General features: G+C 38.1%; 1 protein-coding gene across 3 annotated transcripts in view; it reads right to left on the bottom strand.

The window, feature by feature from the left end:
• The window catches only part of Ttc27 (tetratricopeptide repeat domain 27), a 170,925-nt gene that overhangs the window by 20,811 nt on the left and 126,960 nt on the right, over positions 1-23,154 (bottom strand). For all 3 annotated transcript variants that reach the window (XM_008849048.3, XM_029554058.1, XM_029554057.1), the window contains 2 exons: positions 19,711-19,763; positions 15,687-15,852 (listed from right to left, as the gene is read on the bottom strand). In XM_008849048.3, coding sequence (XP_008847270.1) covers positions 15,687-15,852; positions 19,711-19,763 — 219 coding nt within the window. The remainder of the gene's footprint in view (positions 1-15,686; positions 15,853-19,710; positions 19,764-23,154) is intronic.

Raw genomic sequence — 23,154 nt, 5'->3', positions numbered from 1 at the left:
ATGGCAAGAGAGGTGCTTCATGACATTCTCGGCTTATATATCCTCAGCCCCTCCCCCACATGCAGCTAGGATCAACTGATTGGGTGGGAGGGGTAACTGAATCCCCCCTCAACTCCTTGATGAGCACGGGAAAAAGGTGTAACTATAGCTTGCCTGCATAGTGGTCGGAGGATACTTCCAGTTAACACTCCAACTTCCTCAGGCTCTTACATTCTTTCTGCCAACATCTTCCGTAAAAGTCCCTGAGCCTTGGAGGGGGTGGTAGGTGTGGGATGATCTTCCTCCCATTGTGGCAAGGAAGTGAATTTTTGGGTCTCTGTATCATCTGTTTTCCATGGGCTGTTGTTGCCCATTTCAGTGGGATTCCATCTACCATAAAAACGTTAAAAAAAGATGTAGAAAGAATTGTTTCAAACCCTTTTTTCTTTCCTTTTTAAAAATCCAAAGTTCTCTCATGAATTTTTGGAATTGCCTGTTGGTCATACCTGGTTTAAACTTTCTCTCTCCACTAAACTTATTTTCAATTATTTGCTAAGTAATATGACCACATTAATTCATATGCCATTAACGTTGACAATAAATGGTGGACATTTTTCAAATGCTATTTTCTATGTATGCATTCTCTTTAGTAGCGTGTCTGCTCAAATCTATTGAACAATTTTATTGAGTTCTGTTTATTTTTTAGTGTTTCAGAGTTCTTTACACATGAATAAAATCTTTTATCAGATACATTTTAGAAATTCATGTTATCTAGTCTACGGCCAGTCTCTATTAATTTTTAACTTTTACAAAAATTTTATTGAGAATTTCATACACGCATACAAGGTGTTTTAATCAAATCCAGGCCCACACCCTCCCCTCCAACACTCCCCCCTCTGAAGAGGTAACCCTAAAATCTTTTAAGGATTAGGTACAAGCTCCCAATACCTGCTTGGCACTCCTTAAATGAATGAACACGACCGTCAACAAGCCCAATTGTGATTATGTTTAGCGATCAGGCTCAGCAGAAGTAGTGATGATGGTAGGTATTTCATGCAGAGGGGACTGTTGTATAGCATCATCTTATTAAAAGGAATTTAAAAGGATTTGGTGCTAGGAGCCACATATGAGGGAAAACATACGTCGTTTATTTTTCTGAGTCTGTGTTACTTAACTTAGTATAACAGTTTCTAGATCCATCTATTTACCTGCAAATTTCATTATTTTATCTTTCTTTATTGCTGACTAGAACTCCATTGTATAAATATATCACATTTTTGTTAACCACTGGTCAGTTGAGGGACACTTAGGTTGCTTCCATCTCTTAGCTAATTGTGAAAAGAGCAGCAACAAACATGGTTGTACAAGTGTCTCTACAATAGGATGAGTCATTTGGGTATATGCCAAGGAGTGGTATAACTGGGTCATCTGGTAGGTTCATTTTTAGTTTTTTAAGAGTTCTCCACACTGTTTTCCAGAGGCTGCACAAGTTTGCAATCCCACCAGCAATATATGAGTGTTCCCCTTTCTCCACATCCTTGCCAACATTTGGTATTTGTTCTTGTGATCCTAGCCAGTCTGACTGGGGTAAGGCTATACCTTAGGGTGGTTTTAATTTGCATTTCCCTAATTACTAATGATGTTGAACACTTTTGGGGATGTTTCTTAGCCATCTTTATTTCTTCCTTAGAGAACTCTCTGTTTAGATCTTTAGCCCATCCTTTCATTGGGTCATTTGGTTTCTTGCTTCTTTGTTTTTCAAGTTCTTTATATATTCTGGATATTAAACCTGTCATATGTTTCACTGAAGATTTTTTCCCATTCTGTGGGTTTTCTCTTCACTTTTTTGATTGTTTCTCTTGCTGTACAGAAGCTTTTTAGTTTAATGAGGTCCCACTTATTGATTGTTGACCTTAATTCCTGAGCAACTTCTGATTTAGAAAATCAGGAAAATCCTTTCCTATATCCTATAAGTTACTGCCAATATTTTTTTCTAATGGTTTCAGGGTTTCCAGTTTCACATTGAGGTCTCTGATCCATTTGGAGTTGACTTTTGTGCAAGGTGAAAGATAAGGATCTAGTTTCATTCCCCTACAGGTGGAGATCCAGTTTTGCCAGCACCATTTGTTGAAGATGCTGTCTTTCCTCCATTGTGTGTTCTTGGCACCTTTGTCAAATATCAGGTGGCTGAAATTGTGTATACTCAGGTTTGGATCTTCAATGATGTTCCATTGATCTATGTGTCTGTTTCTGTGCCAGTACCATGCTGTTTTTATGACAAAGACTCTGTATTATACTTTAAGATCTGGTATAGTAATCTGCCCAGCGTTGCTCTTTGTGCTCAGGGTTGCTTTGCCTATCTGGGTTCTTTTGTGCCTCCATATGATCTTAAGGATGGATTTTTCTAATTCTGTGAAATAAGTCATGGGGATTTTGATGGGATAGCATTGAATCTATATATTGCTTTTGGTAGGATGGTCATTTTCACAATATTCTTCCATGCTTATATTATTCATAAACATGGGAGGCTCTTCCTCAATCTCTTTAATGATTTTAAATTTTCATTGTAGAGATCTTTGGTGTCTTTCATCAAATTTATTCCAAGGTATTTTAATTTTTTTGCAGCAATTGTGAATGGGAGCATTTCCCTGTATTCTTTCTCCAATTGCTTGTTATTGGTATACAGAAAAGCTACTGAATTTTGTAGATTGATTTTATAATCTGTCAATATACTGAAAGTGTTGATCAGTTCTAGGAGTTTTCTGGTGGAACTTTTGGGATCTCTAGGTATAGTACCGCCACAAAAAGTGATGGTTTGACCTCTTCTTTTCCAATTAGTACTCCTTTAATTTCCTTCTCCTGTCTTATTTCTCTAGCAAGAGTTTTAAGCACTATGTTGAAAAGGAGTGGAGAGAGTGGACATCCTTGTCTGGTTCCTGATTTTAATGGGAATGCTTCCAGTTTTCAGTCCATTTATATGATTAATGACATTTATTGACTTTCATATATTGAACCATCCCTGCATCTCTGGGATAAAGCCTACATGATCATGGTGAATGATCTTTTTGATGCGTGTCTGTATGCAGTTTGCATATTTTGTTGAGAATTTTTGCATCTATGTTCATTAAGGTTATGGGTGTATAGTTTTCTTTCTTGGTTTTGTCTTTACACAGTTTGGGTATTAGAGTGATGCTGGCATCATAGAAGGAATTTGGGAGTTCTCCCTCTGTTTCCATCATTTTGAATAATGTAAGTAGTATTGGTTAGAGGTCTTCTTTAAATGTCTGGTAGAATTCAGCTATAAATCCATCTGAGCCTGGGCTATTTTTAGTTGGGAGGCTTTGTATTACTGTTTCAACTTCCTTATATGTTTTATGGGTCTGTAAGTTTAAACTATTGATCTCTTCTGCTGGGTTTGGGTTTCATTTGTTCTTGCCTTTCCAGTGCCTTTCTATTTTTTAATGTAGACACTTAAGAGCTATAAACTTCCCTCTTAGGACTGCTTTTAATGTATCCCAGAGGTTGTGTTGTGTTGTAGTGTCCTTTTCGTTGAATTCTAGGAATTCTTTTATTTCTTTCTTAATTTTTCCTTTGACCGACTCATTGTTTAGGAGTGTGTTGTTCAATAGCCACGAATTTGTGTAGTGACTAGGGCTTCATCCACTATTGATTTTGAGCTTTATTGCTTTGTGGTCCAATAGAATGCATGGAATTATTTCAATATTTTTGTGTTTGTTGAGGTTTGTTTCATGGCCCAGTATGTGGTCAATTTTTCAAAAAGTTCCATGAGGTGCTGAGTACAAACTGTATTCTTTGGTATTTGGGTAGAAAAAAAAAATCAAAAGATGTCTGTTAGGTGACCCATTTGATGTATGGTATCATTTAATTCAGACGTCTCTCTGTTTATTCTTTGTCCAGTTGACCTGTCTAATGGAAAGAGTTGGGTATTGAACTCCCCTACTATTACTGAGTTGGGGTTAATCTGTGTCTTAACTAGCATTTTTTTTTATGAATTTGGGTGCACCAGAGTTTGGTGCATATATTTTAAAGATTATAATATCTTCTTGGTTAATTGTTTCTTTGATTAGAATGAAGTGGCCCTCCTCATCTCTTCTGATAAATTTTACTTTGAAGTCTATTTTGTCCGATATTAGAATTAAAACCCTTGCTTGTTTCTTGATGCCATTTGCTTGGAATGTTCTTTTCCATCCTTTCACCTTAACGTAGTGCCTGTCTTTGAAGATGAGATGGGTTTCTTGCACAGCAAAGAGATGGATTTTGTTTCTTAATCCATTCACTTAGCCTTTGTCTTGTGACTGGGGAGCAATCCATTAGATATTTAAGGTTATTATTGAAAAACGTTGTATATTGGTTGCCATCATTTTGATCGCTATTTTTGTTCTCTGTCTAATTTTTTGTTTCCTAGATTATACCTTTATTTTCTTTTGTTGGCCCTGGGGTATAGTTGTTTCTCTGCTCTCTGTATTACTTCAAGTATTCTTTGAAGGGCTGGTTTTGTGGACATGAATTCTTTCAGGCTATTCGTGTCATGGAAGATTTTTCTTTCTCCCTCAACTATAATAGACATTTTTCTTGGGTAAAGTATTCTGGGCTGGCATGTATTGTCCTGTGGAACTGGAAATACCCTGGCCCAGGCTCTTCTGGCTTTCATAGTTTGCATTGATAAGTCAGCTGTAATTCTGATGGGCTTTCCTTTGCATGTGACTTGTTTTTCTTTTGCTGCTTTCAGTATTCTCTGTTCTATATATTTAGTGTAATAGTAATATCTCAGTCATATTAAGTTTTCCAGTCAATGAACATGAGATATATTTCTATTTTATTATATGACCTCCAATTTCTTTCAGTATCTTATAGTTATTATACAAGTCTTTCAGCTCCCTTGGCCAAACATTTATTAAATATTTTTTGATGCTATTGTAAATGGAATTATTTCTACAATATTCATTTTAAATTGGATGTTGCTAGTGTTTAGAGACACAAATGATTTTGTATATTGACTCTGTATTGTTACTTTGCTAAATTTATTAGTTCTAACAGCTTTTTCTGTAATCTTTATGATTTTCTCTAGTTATCATCTCACTAGCAAACACATATAATTGGTTTCTCTTCCAATTTGGATTCTTTTATTTGCTGTTCTTATCTAATTACTCTGGCTACAACTTCCAACTGATGGTAAATAGTGAAAGCAGGCATCTTTGATCTTAGAGAAAAATCTTTCAGCATTGAGTAAGATGTAACTGCAGGTTTTTCTCATGTGCCTTTGTTACAACGAAGTAGTTTCCTTCTAGTCCTGGTTTGCTGATGCTTTTATTAGGAAAAGGGCCATGAATTACACTGAAAGATTCTTCTGCAGCAATTGACATGATCATGTACACTTTCTTAACCTTCAGTCTGTTAATGTATTACACTGACTGATTTTCATGTTGAGCAATCTTCGACTTTCAGGAATAAATCTCACTTGATTGTGGTCTATAATCCTTTTAATATGATGGTGAATCTGTTTGACAGTGTTTTGTTGAAGGCCTTTACATCATTGTTTATAAGGGTCTGGTCTGCGGTTTTCTTTCCTTTAGTGCCTGTTTCTGGCCTTAGTATCAAGGTTACACTGGCCTCATCAAAACCCTTCAGTTTTTGGAAAAGTTTTTTAAAGTTTGAGAGAATTTAGCAATGAAGACATTGGGTCCAGGGCTTTCTGGGGTTGGAAATATATTTGGATATTGATTCTACCTCTATACTAGTTGCAGATCTGGTCAGATTTTGTTTTTCTTTGTGGCCTTGTGTTTTGGTGGGTTTTCTGTTTCTAGGAATTCATTTAAGCCATCTAAGTTTTTTACCATTTGTTGGCCAACAGTGGTTCAAAGTACTCTCTATAGCCCTTTTTATTTCTAGAACTGGTAGGAATGTTTCCATTTTCCTAATTTATATAGTCTTTTTTGCTTAATTCATCTATGTAAAGGTTTTGTCAATTTTGTTATCTTTTCACAAAACCAACTTTTTATAAGTTTCACTGATTTTTCTCTACTGTTTTGCTATTCTCCATTTCACGTCTCTCTTATCTTTATTTTCTTTATTCTTCTGCTTTGGGTTTAGTTTCTTCTTTATTTAGTTCTTTAAGTTATAAAGCTAGATTTCTGACTTGAAATCTTTCCTGTGTTTTAAAATAAGTATACAGAACTATACATTTCTAACTTACTAGTGGTTTTGCTGTGTCTCATAAGATTTGATGTTATATTTTCATTTTGTCTCTAAATATTTTCTAATTTCTCCTTTAATCCATAGTTTACACTATTTTCTTTTCCTTTTTTTTTTTTTTCCCTTTTCCTTTTTTTCCAGGACAGGGTCTCCCTGTAGCCCCGGCGGGCCTGGAACTTACTATGTAGACCAGGCTGCCCTCGAACTCACAGAGATCCACCTGCCTCTGCCTCCCAAGTGCTAAGAACATGATTTTCTTGATTTTCTTAATTTTGTGGTTTTATTTTTTTTCAACATCTAGCTATTTCAAATATCATCCTATGGTGTTCAGAGTATGGTTTTCAAATCTATTGAGACTAATTTGAGATCTAACATATAGGACTCTCCTAGAAAATGTCCATTTACACTTAAAGAAAATATGAAAGTTACTGTCTTTCTTTGGCATTGTATTCTGTATATCTGTTATAAAATTTAAGAACAGGAGCTGGAGAGATGGCTCAGAGGTTAAGAGCACAGGCTGTTCTTGCAGAGGACCTGGGTTCAGTTCCCAGCACCCACACAGCAACTAACAACCATCCGTAACTCCAGTTCCAGGGGAATCAGACTCCATCTTATGGTCTTGCAGGCATTGCATGCATGTGGTGCACCTACATGCATGCAGGCAAAGCATTCACACACATAAAATTTTAAAAATTTTTTTTTTTTTTTGTCTTTTTGAGACAGGGTCTCCTTGTAGCCTCAGCTGTCCTGGAACTCACTATGTAGCCCAGGCTGGCCTTGAACTCACAGAGATTCGCCTGCCTCTGCTTGCCAAGTGCTAGGATTAAAGGCATGCGCCACCATGCCCGGCTAAAAATAATTTTTTAAAGTTTAAAAAAGGTCACACAGAGGCTAGAGAGATGGCTCAGTGGTTAAGAGCTCTAACTGCTCTTGCAGAGGGTCTGAGTTCAATTCCCAGCACCCACATGATGGCTACGAACTGTCCTTAACTCCAGTTCCAGGGGAATCCGAAGCTCTCTTCTGACCTCTGCCACATCATTGCACGACACGGGTGCACTCACATACATGCAGGCAATACACTCATACACATAAAATAAAAATAATAAATAAAAATTTTTTTTAAAAGGACATATGGCCAGGCGAGGTGGCGCACGCCTTTAATCCCAGCACTCGGGAGGCAGAGGCAGAGGCAGAGGCCGGATCTCTGTGAGTTCAAGGCCAGCTTGGTCTACATAGTGAGTTCCAGGACAGCTGGGACTACAGGGAGACTCTGTCTCAAAAAGACCAAAAAGAAAGAAAAAAAGGACATATAAAACCTGTTCCTGTAACAGCTCTGTAAATAGCTCTCTCTTTTTATGTCACTAAATTATTGTGTGCCCCAAAATATAAACTAAATTTTTAAATTATTTAATTTAATTTTTATGTGCATGAGTGTTTTGCCTGTATGTAAGTGCACCATGTGCCTGCAGTGCCCACAGAGGTCAGAAGAAGGCATCAGATCCACTGGAACTGGAGTTACAAGTCATTGTTAGCCATCAGGTGGGTGCTAGGAACTGAACCCAGGTTCTCTGCAAAGGCAACCAGTGCTCTTAACTGCTGAACCATCTCCCCAGCTCCCATAAACTAAATTATTAAATACATTAGCCTCAAACTATACAGAAAACAAACTGTGGAGTTACAAATTAAAGTTCATTAATACTAGCTTTTATGAGTAGTTTTAATATATTAGTCTGTTAAATTATATAGGAAACGAACAGTTATAAACTTAGTATCACAATAATACTAGCCTCTATCTATCTACTTATTTTTTTATTGAAACAGGATCTCCCTATAGCCCTGGCTGGCCTGGAACTAGCTATGTAGACCATGCTGCCCTGGAACTCATAGAGATTCACCTGCCTCTGCCTCCCAGTGCTGAGATTAAAGGTATGCACCACCACACCCAGCCCACAGTGATACTAGCTTTTATAAACACTTGTGCATTTATGTTTATTGTGAACTGTGTCTTTTCACAGCTTTGGGCTCCTATGTAGCACTGCTTCATTTTGCAAATGCTCAGCACTCCTGTAAACATTTCTTAGAGTAGGTTTGGGGTAACAAATCCCTTGGGTGTTTTTAAACTTGTAAATTACATAATTCAGCCCTCACTTTTCCATTAGTGTGCTTTTGTTTTTCGAAATAAATCATTATGTAGCCTGGGTTGGCCTCAAACATGTGATTGCCTGCCTCACCCTCCCTAATCTTAGAATACAGGCATGTGCCACCATACCCAGCTATTTCTCACTTTTGAAGAAAAGTTTTGCCAGATATAGGATTCTTTTTTTTCTTTGAGAGAGGGAGCTTTTAACACTTTTAACATATCAGCCAACTGCTTTCTGGTCTCCAAAGTTTCTGGTAAGAAATCTACTGAGTCTTATTGAGGATTCCTTATATGTGACAATAAGAATCCATACATGTAGCACTGTTTAGCTCTACAGTTCCTAATATTCTACCCAAACCAATGTTATGCCACTGTGTCCATAAAATAGCCTATAAGCCCATTCCCCTAATTTCTCAATCATTTTGGTGATGCAGAACTTTCATTCCACTGCATAGCCTACATTAATTGCTCAGCTCTCTAACAGATCGTGCTTGAGGAGTGCAGCAAATGTAGAAGGACTGTGGGGTCCCCGACACTGATCCTGAAGAAAGCTGAAGGCCTCTCAAATAAAAGAGACAATTCTAACACAAATGCTCAAGAATCTCCACAAAAGGAAAAGCATAGCTATCCTCTTCCCCTAACCCTAACCTCAAAGTCCTTAGCCAAATCGCATCAAAACCTTGGCTTAATACACAAAGCTTTAGCTCTTTGAATCCTGCAGGTCTTCGGAGCAGGAAGGGAATAGGATTGCCTCAGGTCCTGCTATAAAAACTTCTTGGAGGGCTCCAGGCCAGAAATGAAACAATTTCCCACCTCCTCTGTTTGGCTAACTCTCTGCTCTACTTGGAGATCTCTAAGTAAACTGTTGTTTCCTGGACTGATAACCTAATCCCTGGCTTATCTAAACCCCAGAAAATAAGATTAGAGGTTTCCTTTTTGCTCCTTCAGCAAACAGCAATAACAGCAACAAAACAAAAAACCTTAAGAATTGTGGGAAAGCGGTGCTGGAAGATGGCTTAGTAGGTAAAGAGCTTGCTACAAAAGCCTGAGGACCTGAGTTAGGACCCACGGCACCCACATAAAAAGAGTCGGGACAGGAGTGCTGGTATGCATCTGTAATCCCAGCCCTAGGGAGGCAGAGGCAAGAGGATTCTCCAGAGCTTGTTGGCCACCTATTCCTGCTGAATCTGTAAGCTCCAGTTTCTGTAAGAGACCCTGTCTCAAAGACTAAAGTGTTCAGCAACTAAGAAAAACACCCAACATCAACCTCTGGCCTCCACATACACACACATACATGTGTACATGCAACTGCATACACATGTACACAGACATGAACACGTACATACATGTATACCACAAACAAAAAGAGGTGTGGAAAGGGCTTCTGATTAATCACACCAAATTTCAAGCACTGGCTTTCACTGCTCTTTAAATACTTGTTAGCTATGACACATCCACTTTATTAGCTCCATTGGCTAAGCCTCAGATTCCTCAGCAATAAAATGAAGATAGCATCTATTTTGCAAAGCTGTAATTTATATAAAATATCACTTTCTTCTCTCTTTTCTTTCAGGTAACACTCAGTCATCATTAATTCCCAGACTTACTCCTTTACAGACTTACTCCTTTAGGACTGGAAGAAAGAAAAAAAAAAAAACAGAATAAATTGTATAGTTTATGTCACTATCTGCTTTAAAATGAGTATGAATTTATATATTCCCATATACTCACAATAGGAAAATTTAAATCATAATAGTCCATATTTATAAAGTAGTACAGGGGTAGAATCATCAAAAATACACAGAAAGGAATAGATAAAAAGAACTTTAAAGCAAATTAAAATAGAATGGGGTCAATAGTGTCAAACATAAGCATATCAGAGATTTTTTTGAAAGACAACTGCTACCAACACAAAGAGTCAAATTAAGTACAATTTTTTTTACCCAAGATAAAAATATTCCAGGTCATCTATCAGTTGCCTTGGTGCACACTGACAAAATGCTGTAAAGCAAGTTGCCGGGCAGTATGGCATGAAGCTGGGTATGCTGGAGCCTATCTCTAGTCACTGGGACTCTGCCACTAGAGAGTGATCCTGCCCATGGCTGCAGAGGCGAACCAGTGCCACCAGAATTCTATGACACTTCTATATGGCGTCACTGACAGGGCCTATACAGGATATAAACAGGCACGTGACCTCCCTATACCATTTCTACAACTGAATCCCTGAGAACTCTCTAAGGTGCTAATGAGGGTAGTCTTACCTAAGTAGTCACTGGTTATCTAGAAATTACATTGCCAACAAATCCAAATGTGTGCATTAAGCTAACACTCTAATCTGACATCTGCAGAGTACATTATGCTTCTCAAAGTGCTTTGTCTATGTACAACAGTTCACAGAACAACCACCGGGTCTCCAGTGCACAGAGTGGAAAAGCAGAGGGCTGTCTCAAGAATCCAAATGCCACCCTGACTGCTCTAAAAGGCACTCAGCTTCTACTGAAACTAATTTCAAAGTTATTAAAACATTCATGCTTAGATGAAGGGACACTGAAGAACAAAAGGATAAATAATTAGAGGAAAAAAATTTAAATATTAACTGGTCATGAATGTAAATAAATCCTAACACTTTTGTCTAGAAAACAACTAAATTTTCACAGAAGACAATGTGCAAAGACAGGTAGAGAATTGGGAAATTGTAAGTAGGAATCAACACAATTCAGCTATGGTTCAAATTCTGATTAGAGGGGTGGAAATTGATAAACATGATCACTAAAATCTGTTTGAAAAATCCATTTAAGATAAAAGTTAAGGCTAGAGATTAGCTCAGTGGCAGAGTACTTGCCCAACATGTGCAGGGTCCTGGATTCAATCCCCGGCACAAGAAAAGAGGTAAAATAAAGCATGTCAGTTCATGCTAGGAGAAGTTTTGGTTAAGATTTTTTTCCATTTCTGAAAAATGCTTAAATATATCTATATGCTTTTGAGGCCTTTTATTGTTACTTGAAAAGAGCTCCTGAAATATGACTAAGCAGGTGTTCATACTCCTACTGAATCTGATTTGGTGTACAACATGCCAAATCAACAACTCCAAGTTTTATCTTTAGAATCAAATAATTACTCTCAGAGCGCTTTGGCCAGTGCATTGGTCTCTACCACCGTGATTAACAATAAGATAACTGCAAACATGACCTCTCTCCTATATAGTCACAAATAAATATGATAATATTATCTAAATATGAGCAAAAAGCTTTTCCTCTTAAGAGAATGAGACTCATAAATGGGTAGTGGGATAAGAAAAGGAGAATTCAAAATGCACCAGTACCAGTTCAGCTGTTGCAATTTCAAGAGCCAGGAATGATCCAGACTGAACCTATTTTATTCTAAACCATCACCTCAGAAAAGTAATTATTTCACATCCGTTTGCCCTTGTCTGAAGTACATGTCTCAGGCATGAGTTAGCAAAAAGTTTTAGCAGACTGATATACCTAAGTCAACTAAAATTAGCGTTATTGTGGTGACTTCATAACTCTTTCTGATGTAAAAGAAACACCTTTTCAAAATAATCTCTGAGTGGTTATTTTGTCTGAACCATTAGTTCACTTAAAATAAGGAAACTAACAGGGAGAGGGGACACATATACATTCCAGAGTCAGATATAGCTTATGATAGTACAAATCTATCCACACAGCTGTGGCAAGAATTACGTGAGCTAATACATGCAAAGTGCCTGGAATAGTATCTGATGCATAGCAAACTCCCAGTAAATGTGAGTTACTATTTTACCATGTCACACTTTGACCTACTCTATGGTCTTTGAAAAGCAGAGAGGAGTGAACAGCAGAGAAAATAGAAAAACTCCCCTCCCTTTGTGCTTATATACCATCAACTACAGAAGTCCATCTCCTAATCTCTTGCAGGAAAAGGGTCCAGACTGAGCCATTTGGATTCTCTATATAGAACTAACCCTTACTGGTGTCAAGCATGAAAGGTTGATCAGAATTGCTTTGGGATCCTCCAAAACCAATCTGGTAAATCAACTGTTACATACCCTTAATGGATATGCAGATTACTGTGAATTAAAGTGCAGACTTAGAAAGGAAATCCTACTCACACCAGAAAGAAAAGCACATGAGTCACAAATTAGAGGCACAGGACAGGAGGTGAATGGCGTCAGATTGATCACTTCCAGGGCCATTAAAGAGGAGATGGTTCAGCCAAGCAGTCAACAGCAGCACCAATGTGACCAACAAGCAGAATATCAGCCTGGAAATAGCCCATGTTAGTCCTAACAGGAAGGAAGTAGGAACTTCTCGCTACCTTCTGACTTGACACATATGCCGGTTCAGCCTAGTCCTGGAGAACTCTGCTAAGATCTTCCACTGCCCCACCTTCCTTTTTTAATACTGTGTGAATTTTATCTCAATGATCTTGTGGGCTAGGGAGATAGCTCAGCAAGTAAAGCACTTCCTCTGCCAGCACAAGGACGTAAGTTTGATATCCAGCACCCAAGTAAAAAACCAGGTACAGTAGTGCGCACATACATAATGTATATCCAATGTTCAGAAGGCAGAGACAGGAGGATCGCAGGGTTTCATTAGACCCTGTGTCTGGCTGCAGTCTAGCCAAATTGGTGGACATCCAGTTCAGTGAAACACCCTGCCTCAAAAAATAACATGGAGAGTGACTCAGAAGACACCTGACATTGGTCTCTGGCCTCTACATGCATGTTCATATATATACATATACATACATACACATGAACATGTATACACACACACACAAATACTGTCTTGACAGATATACAAACCCACTAAGGTTTCTTTCTGCCCTAATTGTGTTTCTTTTCTGGTTGCTATGACAAAATGCCTGATAGAAACAACTTAAAGGTTCACAGTTTCAGAGGACTGTAGTTCATCATGGTGGGGAGGCATGGTGGGGGAGGCATGGCAGTACTCGTGGTGGAAATACTGTGTGGCAGAGATGCCTCTCATAGCACTTGACTAGGAGGCGGAGAGAACAGACTGGAACCTGAATTCAGACTGAACATCGGAATGAGTAGTGCTACATCTCATGCATCTTTCTATAAATGTAAAAGAAAACAACAAAGTTCATTTCAAGTCTCAAGTGGAATATGATGTCACTGTAAATTACTTGGATTTCCCCCAAGATCTTAGGAACAAGCTTTAGAAAGCTTTCTTAGTAAAGAAAGACCTTAAATATTGCAGTCAAAGTATATAAGAAGTAAGTACATGAGAGTAGTCTGCGATATACTGAGATCTGTTCAGAGCATCATCAGTACCCTATGCCATGGAGGCAAGTGTGAAGGATAAAGCACTGTCTGGATGGAGAATTTCAGTCACATGACCTGGACAAGTACTGGGCTACTGGGGGACTGTGCAAATGCACTGGCTACAACCCCTGTTTTCTCTGGGATATAAAAATTTGCTTTGCCACCAATCACATTTTCTATCTAACTATCTATCTATCTATCTATCTATCTATCTATCTATCTACCTACCTACCTACCTACCTACCTACCTATCTACCCACGGAACTGGAGTCTCTCAGTGCAGATGACCAAATCTAGGGCTTCCTTTATATCATGACAGGCAAGCACTCTGCTACTGAGCTACACTCTCAACCTCTACTGATATTTAAAGCGATCGTTGACCTTAAAATATAAATCGCTTCTTTCTGTAATGGATGATACTTACAACCAAAAGAGGGCAAAACAGAAGGAGAAAGAGGTTGAGGAAGACCAACTGAAAGAGTTAATATCATTTCTCTATGTGTATAGTTTTAGTTTAAGTGATAGTTTTTTCCAGTGAGCTACATGGTCAATTACATAGCTGTGCTTTCAAGACATGTACATAAGCCAAGTGCAGGGGCTTTAAGACAAGACTGAGATAAGCTGTATTTTAGAATTGGGGCATAGATAACATGTCATAAGATTTGTGAAATATTACCATGTATTAGATGCTTTTTGTTGTTGTTGTTAATTCCAAACTGATCGCTGTAAATAGCATATGTTGATTACTACAGGGTGTTCTGGTTTGTCTCTCCATTGCTGTGACAGAACACTCTGACCACAACCAACTTGGGGAGAAAAGGGGTTATTCAGCTTACATCTCCTGGGTCACACAGTTCAAGAGGGAGCCCAAGGTAGGAACTCAGGGCAGGAACCTGGAGGCAGGCAGTGTAGCACAGGCCATGGAGGAACAGGAATGTCGCGGGCTTGCTCCCCTGGCCCCTGCTCAGCCTGCTTTCTTATGCAACACAGGCCCACCTGCCCAGGGGTGGCACCACCCACAGTGGGCGGGGCCCTCCCACATCACACAATAATCAAGAAGATGCCCCACGGACATGGACACAGGCCAGTTCAATGGAAGCAATTCCCCAATTGAGGCTCTCTCAACCCAGGTGTGTCAAGTTGACACTAAAGCTATCCAGCACAAAGAGCTAAAGAACAAAGTGTTATTTTCTAGTCCTCTAACTTTGTAACACATAAGGTTCCAAAAACCTTCTCTTTGTACACTGCTTTTAATTATAATTCAACCCAAAAGGCTTGTCTATTTAGTCCAATTAGATAACACATCCTTTACTTTCTTCAACAATAACTTTATTTAATCAAAAAGAGGACCATCTTATATGTTGCAAATAAAATATTATCCATTATTTCTATACTGTTCAACTCTCTGCACGTCTATAGCAAATGCTGCAAAAATGAACACAGAATTTACCCCAACTGTTACAGATCTCAGAACACACTGAGCTATCTAAAGTAATAAATGCAAAGAACTTTCTATTTAGTTTCTGCAAACTGACTATCTCTCTCTCTATATATATGTATATGTATATGCATATATATATATATACACACCATAAGCCAGATTTTTATAACTTACCCACAGTAATACTGTTTATGACTGTACTAATACACTTGACATTGAAATGCCAGGATCTGTGTGTAACAGAGAGAATATGTGGCTAAATAACAAAAGTACTGGGCTGGAGAGATGGCTCAGCAGTTAAGAACACTGACTGTTCTTGCAGAAGACCCAGGTTCGAATCTCAACACCCAAATGGCAGCTAACAACTGTCTGTAACTCCAGTTCCTGGGTATCCAAAAGTCTCTTCTGTCCTCCACAGGCACTGCATGACAGCAGTGCACTTACACACATGCAGGCAATGCACACATACATATAAAATAATTTTAAAATTTTTTTAAAGGAAAATACTGTTTTCAAGTATTACATGTGCTTACCAAAGCATATTCAGTATTAAAGAAAACAACTTACATCACAGAAGATCAATTTAAAGCACAAACTGCAATAATAAAATGTGAATGTCCTACCTGTACATCTTTGTATTTGTCTCGTAAATCCAAGAGCCGGTGATAAGCTTTAATGGCTTCTGAGAACTCCCCAACATCAGTGCTGGTGAGGATGTAGTTTTCCCAAATTTGCCAGTGCTCATAGTTACATTTGAGAGCTTCTTGTAAAGTTCTAAAGGCTTTTGCTCTATTGAAGGTCAAATTTTGAAGAAAGCAAAATGAAGTCTTTTCAGTTAGGACAAATCACAGCTAAGTGTATACAGAATTCTGCTGTTAACTGTCACTCTTCATCATTCATGGCAATACACCACTAGGGATCAGATGCCTAAATAATATAAAAATCACCTCAAATTTCCCTTAAAATTCAGTATCAGATCCCTAAGGATACATAACATCCCTATGGAAATTCGTCTCCCCTAATTTACCTACCGGTATCAAGGACACTATTTTATAAGTAGAGGTCAATCTCTGTATCTCCCACCCACCTAGCAAATGCGACTGCAAACCCCTAAGATGAACAGTAGGAAGAGACAGTAGGTAAGACAGAAAACAGGAAGTTCCTCAGACTCTAAATGAATCCATAAAACAAATTCTGCAAACTGTGCAGAGGAAAAAACCGACACAAAGATGGACAACCAAGATTACACAAGACACGAACTTACTAAAAAGTTAACTTTAAGAAACAGTCTATCAAAGGTAGGAAATCATAAGAGAAAAACAAGAGATGTTGAGAAAGAGAGGGGAAGTGGGGGGGGGGCTCCTAAAAGAATGCATGTGACTTGAAAAGAACAGAAGCTACTAGGTAGGGGGAGGGATTAGCAGAAGGGGAGGAGCAACAAGAACAAATTTGGTTTGAAAAGTGCCATATGAAACCTAATTCTTTGTATGCTAATAAAAAATAAATTAACATATATGGCAGAATGCATGAAATCTGGCGGAGAGATACAGAGGGGTACAGATAGGGGAGAGGGTCCTGGTTTTTCTAGGTTTTTCTAGTGTTTCATACAAGGAATTATTTTTTCTCCCATGTTTAGAACGAAACAGATCCTGGAATAGAGTAAAATCACATTGAATTTACTACCAACTCTTTCAGAGGAATAACTATCAAAAAGAAAAAAAAAAAAAAAAACAGTAAGGAAATGTGAATAAAAATCAAATGAATAAATAATAAAAAGTAATTAAGCCTTTAAACAAATTTCAAATATTGACAAAACAATAATTTACACTAAAAAATAACAAAACCAGGTAGAAAACAAATCCAGGTTAAAAAAAAAAAAAAAAAAAAAACAGTAAGGAAATGTGAATAAAAATCAAATGGAAGCCGGGCATGGTGGCACAGGACTATAGTCCCAGCACTTAGGAGGCAAAGGCAGGCAGAGCTCTGTGAGTTCAAGGCCAGCCTGGTCTACATAGTGAGTTCCAGGACAGCTGAAGCTATAGGGAGACCATTTCAAAAAAAAAAAAAGACAAAAAAAAAAAATCAAATGGAAATTTTAGTGTTGAAGAAACATTAAAACAAAGCCTGGCATGATGGCACACGCCTTTAATCCCAGCACTTGGGAAGCAGAGGCCAGCCTGGTCTGCCTGGTCTACAAACCAAGTTCCAGGCCAGCTACAGGGAGACCCTGTCTCAAAAAGACCAAAAAAAAAAAAAAAAAAAGAAGAAAGAAACATTAAACCAAACATAATTCAACAAGTGACTAAAACTAGACTGCATATATTTTAAGAGAAAAATGGTGGGCTGGAAAAAAATAGTGAAGACTACACCCAGAATTCAGGTTTAAAAATAAATGAACAGTGTGGAAACAGGAAAAAGTAAGCCTCAGATACACACTGGTAGATAATCCAGAGTAAATGAATACAGGAAAATGGCAGGATGCTATGTATCAAACAGATGACAGCATTTTCCAGAACTGAGTCAAGATCCTAATTCTTTAATCAAAAGAGTATGCTTCACATTCCAAGCAATACAGACATATAATGAGAAAACAGGATATGAAGATACCCTAAAACTTACAAAGCAGTAACAATCAGAGAACAGAGGGTATTTCATTAGGAACAGATGATAGAAAGCAATAGAATACTTAATAACTGTCAGCCTCAAGTTTTATAACCAGCTAAGCTTGCCACATAAAAAGAAAGGGCTGGAGAGATGGCTTAGTCGTTAAGATCATGGCTGCTCTTGCAGAGGACCTAGGATCAGTTCTCAGCACCCACAGGGCAACTACCACCTGTCCTTAACTCCAGTTCCAGGGAATCTGATGCCCTCTTCTGGACTCTGTGGGCATTGCATGCATGTTGTGCACTTACATGCAGGCAAAACACTCATACGTATAAAAATAAAATATTTATTTAAAAAGAACCTTACTATGCACATAGTAATATTATCTGGGCTCCTAGAAGAAAACTAACAAGATCACTCTACAACCATGATCACTCTACAACCATGACAGGGATTTCCTCACCCACCGCTCTAAATCAATGTGGTTTCCAGAAAGTTTGAACACAATCTACTATAATCAAGAACATATTTTTAAGAGACTGGTAGAACAAAACAGTACTTTATTTATGTAGGTTGTCATCCAAGAACAGAGGAAGTGTTTCATATCTCAACGTGAAATGGTCTTAATGACATCTTCAGAAATATCTTGAGATTCCACAACAGCAAATTAAGTTTGAAAACAACACTAAATATAAATGAAAACATATCCACTCTTTGGTTAATTCATTAAAGCTCTGGCAGTAGTGATTTTTGTCTCTTCTCTTTCCTTTACTTTCATAGCCAGTCCTCAGACCACTTGGTTGTCCCCTTTAAAAACTGTTTGGCACCTGCCCTTCTTTTTCCACTCTAGTTATCTCACGCCTGGATTGTTACAACAGCTGTCTCCTAACTGGGTTCCAGCTTCCAGTTCCCTCTCTATTCTGCCTCCAGACAGATCTTCCCAAAGCTTCTTTCTTTATGAATCTCCCCACCTCTCCAGCTATTTCTAATAGGGCAGTCTCACTTGAAAGACAATTAGAATGCACAGTAAGCTGCTCCTCACCTACTTTTCCAGCCTTCTCTCTCGCTACAGAGCTCACATTATCCTATAGCTGGACTATTTTACTTCCATCTCCTAAATAATCTACTCATTTTTATCACTCTACATTATTTCCTTTGCCTAAAAGACTATCCTCTATCCCCTCTACGCAGCCTTCAAATTTAGCTTCAGCACAAGATAAACATCTCTGAACCAGGACCACAAACCCCCTCTCCTCTGAGATTCTCACAGCACAGATGAGCTTCTACACATAGCAAGCACTCAACAAACACCATTTACTTTATTACAGATACCTTTGTATTCTCACTTGATATTCACCACATATAGCTTGTATTGCTAATCAATTTTCAAAATAATATTGCAGATTATTTTATTTCTTAGATCTATGTCTCCAGAAGACATGGTTCATATTTATATTTTTCAAAAATGTCTAATACACAGAAAGTAATTAGTAAACAACTATCAGTTGAGTTGTCCACCTAAAGGCCCACCTGCTTTAACATGTAATGAACTTTAGGGTGAAAAACTTTAGCAGTGAATAAAGATTTCACAAGATATTTTTTATTATGCATTAAATGTTTTCAAGAAGTAAACTATACATTTGGAATAAAAAGGCTCTATTAAGTTATTCTAACTCATATACAAGGGTAAGAAAAAGAAAAAAAGTCAGACACAGACTTTCACATTCAGTTGAAGAAAATCTTACACTTTAAAAAAATTTTTTTTATTTATTATTTTTATTTCATGTGTATGAGTGTATTGCCTGCATGTGTGTAAGTGCATCCATGTTGTACAATGTCTGCAGAGGTCAGAAGAAAGTGTTAGATCCCCTGGACCTGCAGTAATGGACAGCTGTTAGCTGCCATGTGGATGCTAGAAATCAAACTGAGATTCTCTGAAAGAAGTCAGTGCTCTTAATCACTGAGCCATTTCTCCAGTCCCTTACTTTTTTTTTTTTTTTTAAATCAAGTTCTTCATATTCTTACTTACTTTCATGTACTTACTTTTTTTTTAATCGAATATAAGAAGTTGATAAATTGTTCCAAGCTTCAGCATTCTGAAACAATAGACAATCCAATTAGAGACTATTTTCATTAGGTAAGATAATTGCTAAAAACAAAAATAGAGCCCATTTTCCTGGTCTGATATGCACTCTTTAAAAAAAAAATCACAATTTTCAATAGTGTATCTGAAAGGAAAAAAAGTATAATTAATAAATTTTTATAATCTATGAAAAGCTAAAAAATATAAACCAATGATAAAACTATCATAGCACTGAATTAGAGTTTATTTTCAAATTTCAACATATAAAATAGTTGGAAAATTCACAATAATTTACATAATACGTAGATTTATTACAAATTCAAGTAAAATTAAGGCTAATAAGAATAAGATTCTAATAAGAATGAAATAATTTTGTTTTACTTTGTTTTCTTAAAAAATACAGTTCTCAAGTGCCAGTTAAAGGATTTAAAAATTAAGTGGTACTAGATAGACTTCCCCTTCCACATGTGGCAACATACCCAAGTAATCTTCTCAACATTAAATCTACAAAGTAGACAGAATAAACAACTATTTGGGGGAAGCTGCAGAGCAGACAGCACAGGGGTGTGATCCCACAGAGAAGGGAAACACCAAGGAGTCTCAGCCTTCTGTTCAGGAGCAAGCTCAGGGATCCAACACAATAAGGCAGAAACCAATCACAGTATAACAAGTCCTGCTGAGATGAAGAAAAAGGATCAGAGTGCAGGGTTGAAAAGGCAGCTGGAATTTGCAGGGCTGGAGAGATGGCTCAGAAGTTAAGAACACTGGCTGTTCTTACAGAAGACCTGGGTTCAAATCCCAGCACCCACATGGCAACTAACAACTGTCCATAACTCCAGTTCCAGGGGATCTGACAGACTCTTCTGTCCTCCATGGGCATTGCATGATACAGGTGCACTTACCTACATGCAGGCAATACACTCATACATAAAATAAAAATTTTTTGATATAATGCATAGAGGGGAAAATATATCCAAAGGGTATATACAGAAAAATTATTTTTCTGTGTTCTACCAATGTACTACAAAATAAAATGTAAAAACCAGCAATATTTATAGCAGCATTTATAACGTGACCAAGCAATTTCATTTTCAAATTTTCATCTAAAAGAAATTAAGACCTATGTCTACACAAAGATCTGGAGTAAAATGTTCACAGCAGGTTTATTAACACTAGTCCAGTAAAAATGACAGAGGTGCCATGCCAGGCATGGTGGCACACACCTTTAATCCCAGCACTCCGGAGGCAGAGGCAGGCAGATTTCTGTGAGTCCAAGGCCAGCCTGGTCTACATAGTGAGTTCCAGGACAGCTGGAGCTACAGGGAGACACTGTCTCAAAAAGACCAAAAAAAAAAAAACAGAGGAATCCTTCAAGAGGATGAGGTATGCATACATTATACATGCCATATAGCCATAAAAATAAATGAACTGCTATTACAACAGCAAATACAAAATTCTGAATAAACACCAACTGAAAGAAATCAGAAAAAGACAAGTTCCCAGTATGTAAATTTATTTATATGAACATATGAAACACCAAAGCTAATGTATAGAGGAAAACATAAGAACAGCAGCCACGAAGGGACATGAGCCAAGGAGCTCATGGTAATGAGGGAAGCATGTAAGAGAGCTCGTGATAATGGGGAGGACATGAGGGAGCTCGTGATGATGGGGAGGACATGAGGGAGCTTGTGATGATGGGGAGGACATGAGGGAGCTCGTGATGATGGGGAGGACATGAGGGAGCTCATGATAAGGGAAGGATAAGAGGGAGATGAAAACTGGATTCAAAAAAAATTCAGTAATTAAGACTTCACAGTGACGAGTATTTTTAATAACCATGGAGTTAGCTGGGTGTGGTGGCACATGCCTTGAATCCCAGCACTTAGGAGGCAGAAGCAGGTGGATCTCTGTGAGTTCAAGGCTAGCCTGATACACATAGTGAGTTCCAGGCTAGCTGGGGCTACAGGGAGACCTTCTCTCAAAAATCAAATAAAAAAAGAAAAAAAATAAGGAGATGCTGTGTGTGGTGGCACAAGCTTTAATACCAGCACTGGAGAGAGAGACAGAAGGATCTCTGTGAGAATGAGGCCAGCCTAGTCTACATAGTGAATTCCAGGCCAGCTGGGGCTTGGGAGAGACAGTGCCTCAACAAAACTAAAAAGTTAAAAAAATAATAATTTTCTGAAATCAGGAGTCCATTAAACAAATATCTATTATCAATATGATCTCCATCCTTTTCTTTAGACCCAAAGAAGTTACTTTAGTAATTTAGACATTTATAAACACTAACTGTAGGGGCTGAGTAGGGGTTCAATGGGTAAAGTACTTGCTGCACCAGCATGAGGACCTAGTTCAGATCTGCAGCACTCATGTAAAAAGTCACCTGTGGCCTCTACTCCCAGCAATGGAAGGCAGAAAGAGGGTGCTCTCTGGAGCTGATTAGCCAGTCAGCCTAGCTGATCAGTAAGCTCCAGGTTCAATGAGAGACCATGTCTCAAACAAAAATAAAGTGGAAACTGATTGAGGAAAGCACCTGATACCTATCAACTTCTGGCTGCCACATAGTCACACACGGTAACTTATGATAGGTAAGAAAGCTGGAGAACAGAGAGTGCAGTGTGAATGGTTTCAAACACACATAACAAGACCTTCTGTCACAATCTTTAATTTTTGTTCCTAATTTTCAAGAAAGGTGTATGGTGGAATACAGACATTCATACTATAGGGAATGAAATAACAAGGATTAAGGCCAGATGCACAAGGGCCTAGGTTCAGTTCCTAGTGAGGTAAGATTAGGGCTAAGGATATACCTCAGTCACAGAGCACTTGAATAACATGTTTGGAGGAAGGGAAGAAGGGAAAAGAAAAGAAAGAAAATGAAGGAAGGAGGCTGGCAACATGGTTCTGTGGATAGGGGCACTTGCTGCTAAGCCTGACAACCTGAGTTCAACTGCTAGGACTCACGTGGTGGAAAGACAGAACTGACTCCCACAGGTTGTCCTCTGACTTCCTCACATACCGCGGCATGCTATTTTTGTTTTTGTTTTTTGAGACACGGTCTCACTACGTAGTCCTGGCTAGCCTGGAACTCACAATGCAGTAAGGCTGGCCTCAATCTCACAGAGACTGCATCCTGAGTTCTGGGATTAAAGGTATGCACCACTGTGCCTGGTTTAAATAAAATTCTTAAATAAATAAAATTCTTTTTTTTTTTTAAAGGAGGAAAGAAAGTAGTGTTCCACACTCGTGAATTAAAAGACTTAATATTAAAGAAGCGGGCTGGAAAAGAAACAATAAAAAAAGTGAAGAGAAAACCCACAGAATGGGAAATAATCTTCACCAGAGACACATCTGACAGAGGTTTAACATCCAGAATATATAAAGAACTCAAAAAACAAAGA

This window comes from Nannospalax galili, unplaced genomic scaffold (assembly GCF_000622305.1).
Source record: "Nannospalax galili isolate Female #2095 unplaced genomic scaffold, S.galili_v1.0 scaffold344, whole genome shotgun sequence".
Lineage (NCBI taxonomy): Eukaryota > Metazoa > Chordata > Mammalia > Rodentia > Spalacidae > Nannospalax > Nannospalax galili.
This window is presented reverse-complemented; position numbering and strand designations above follow the sequence as displayed.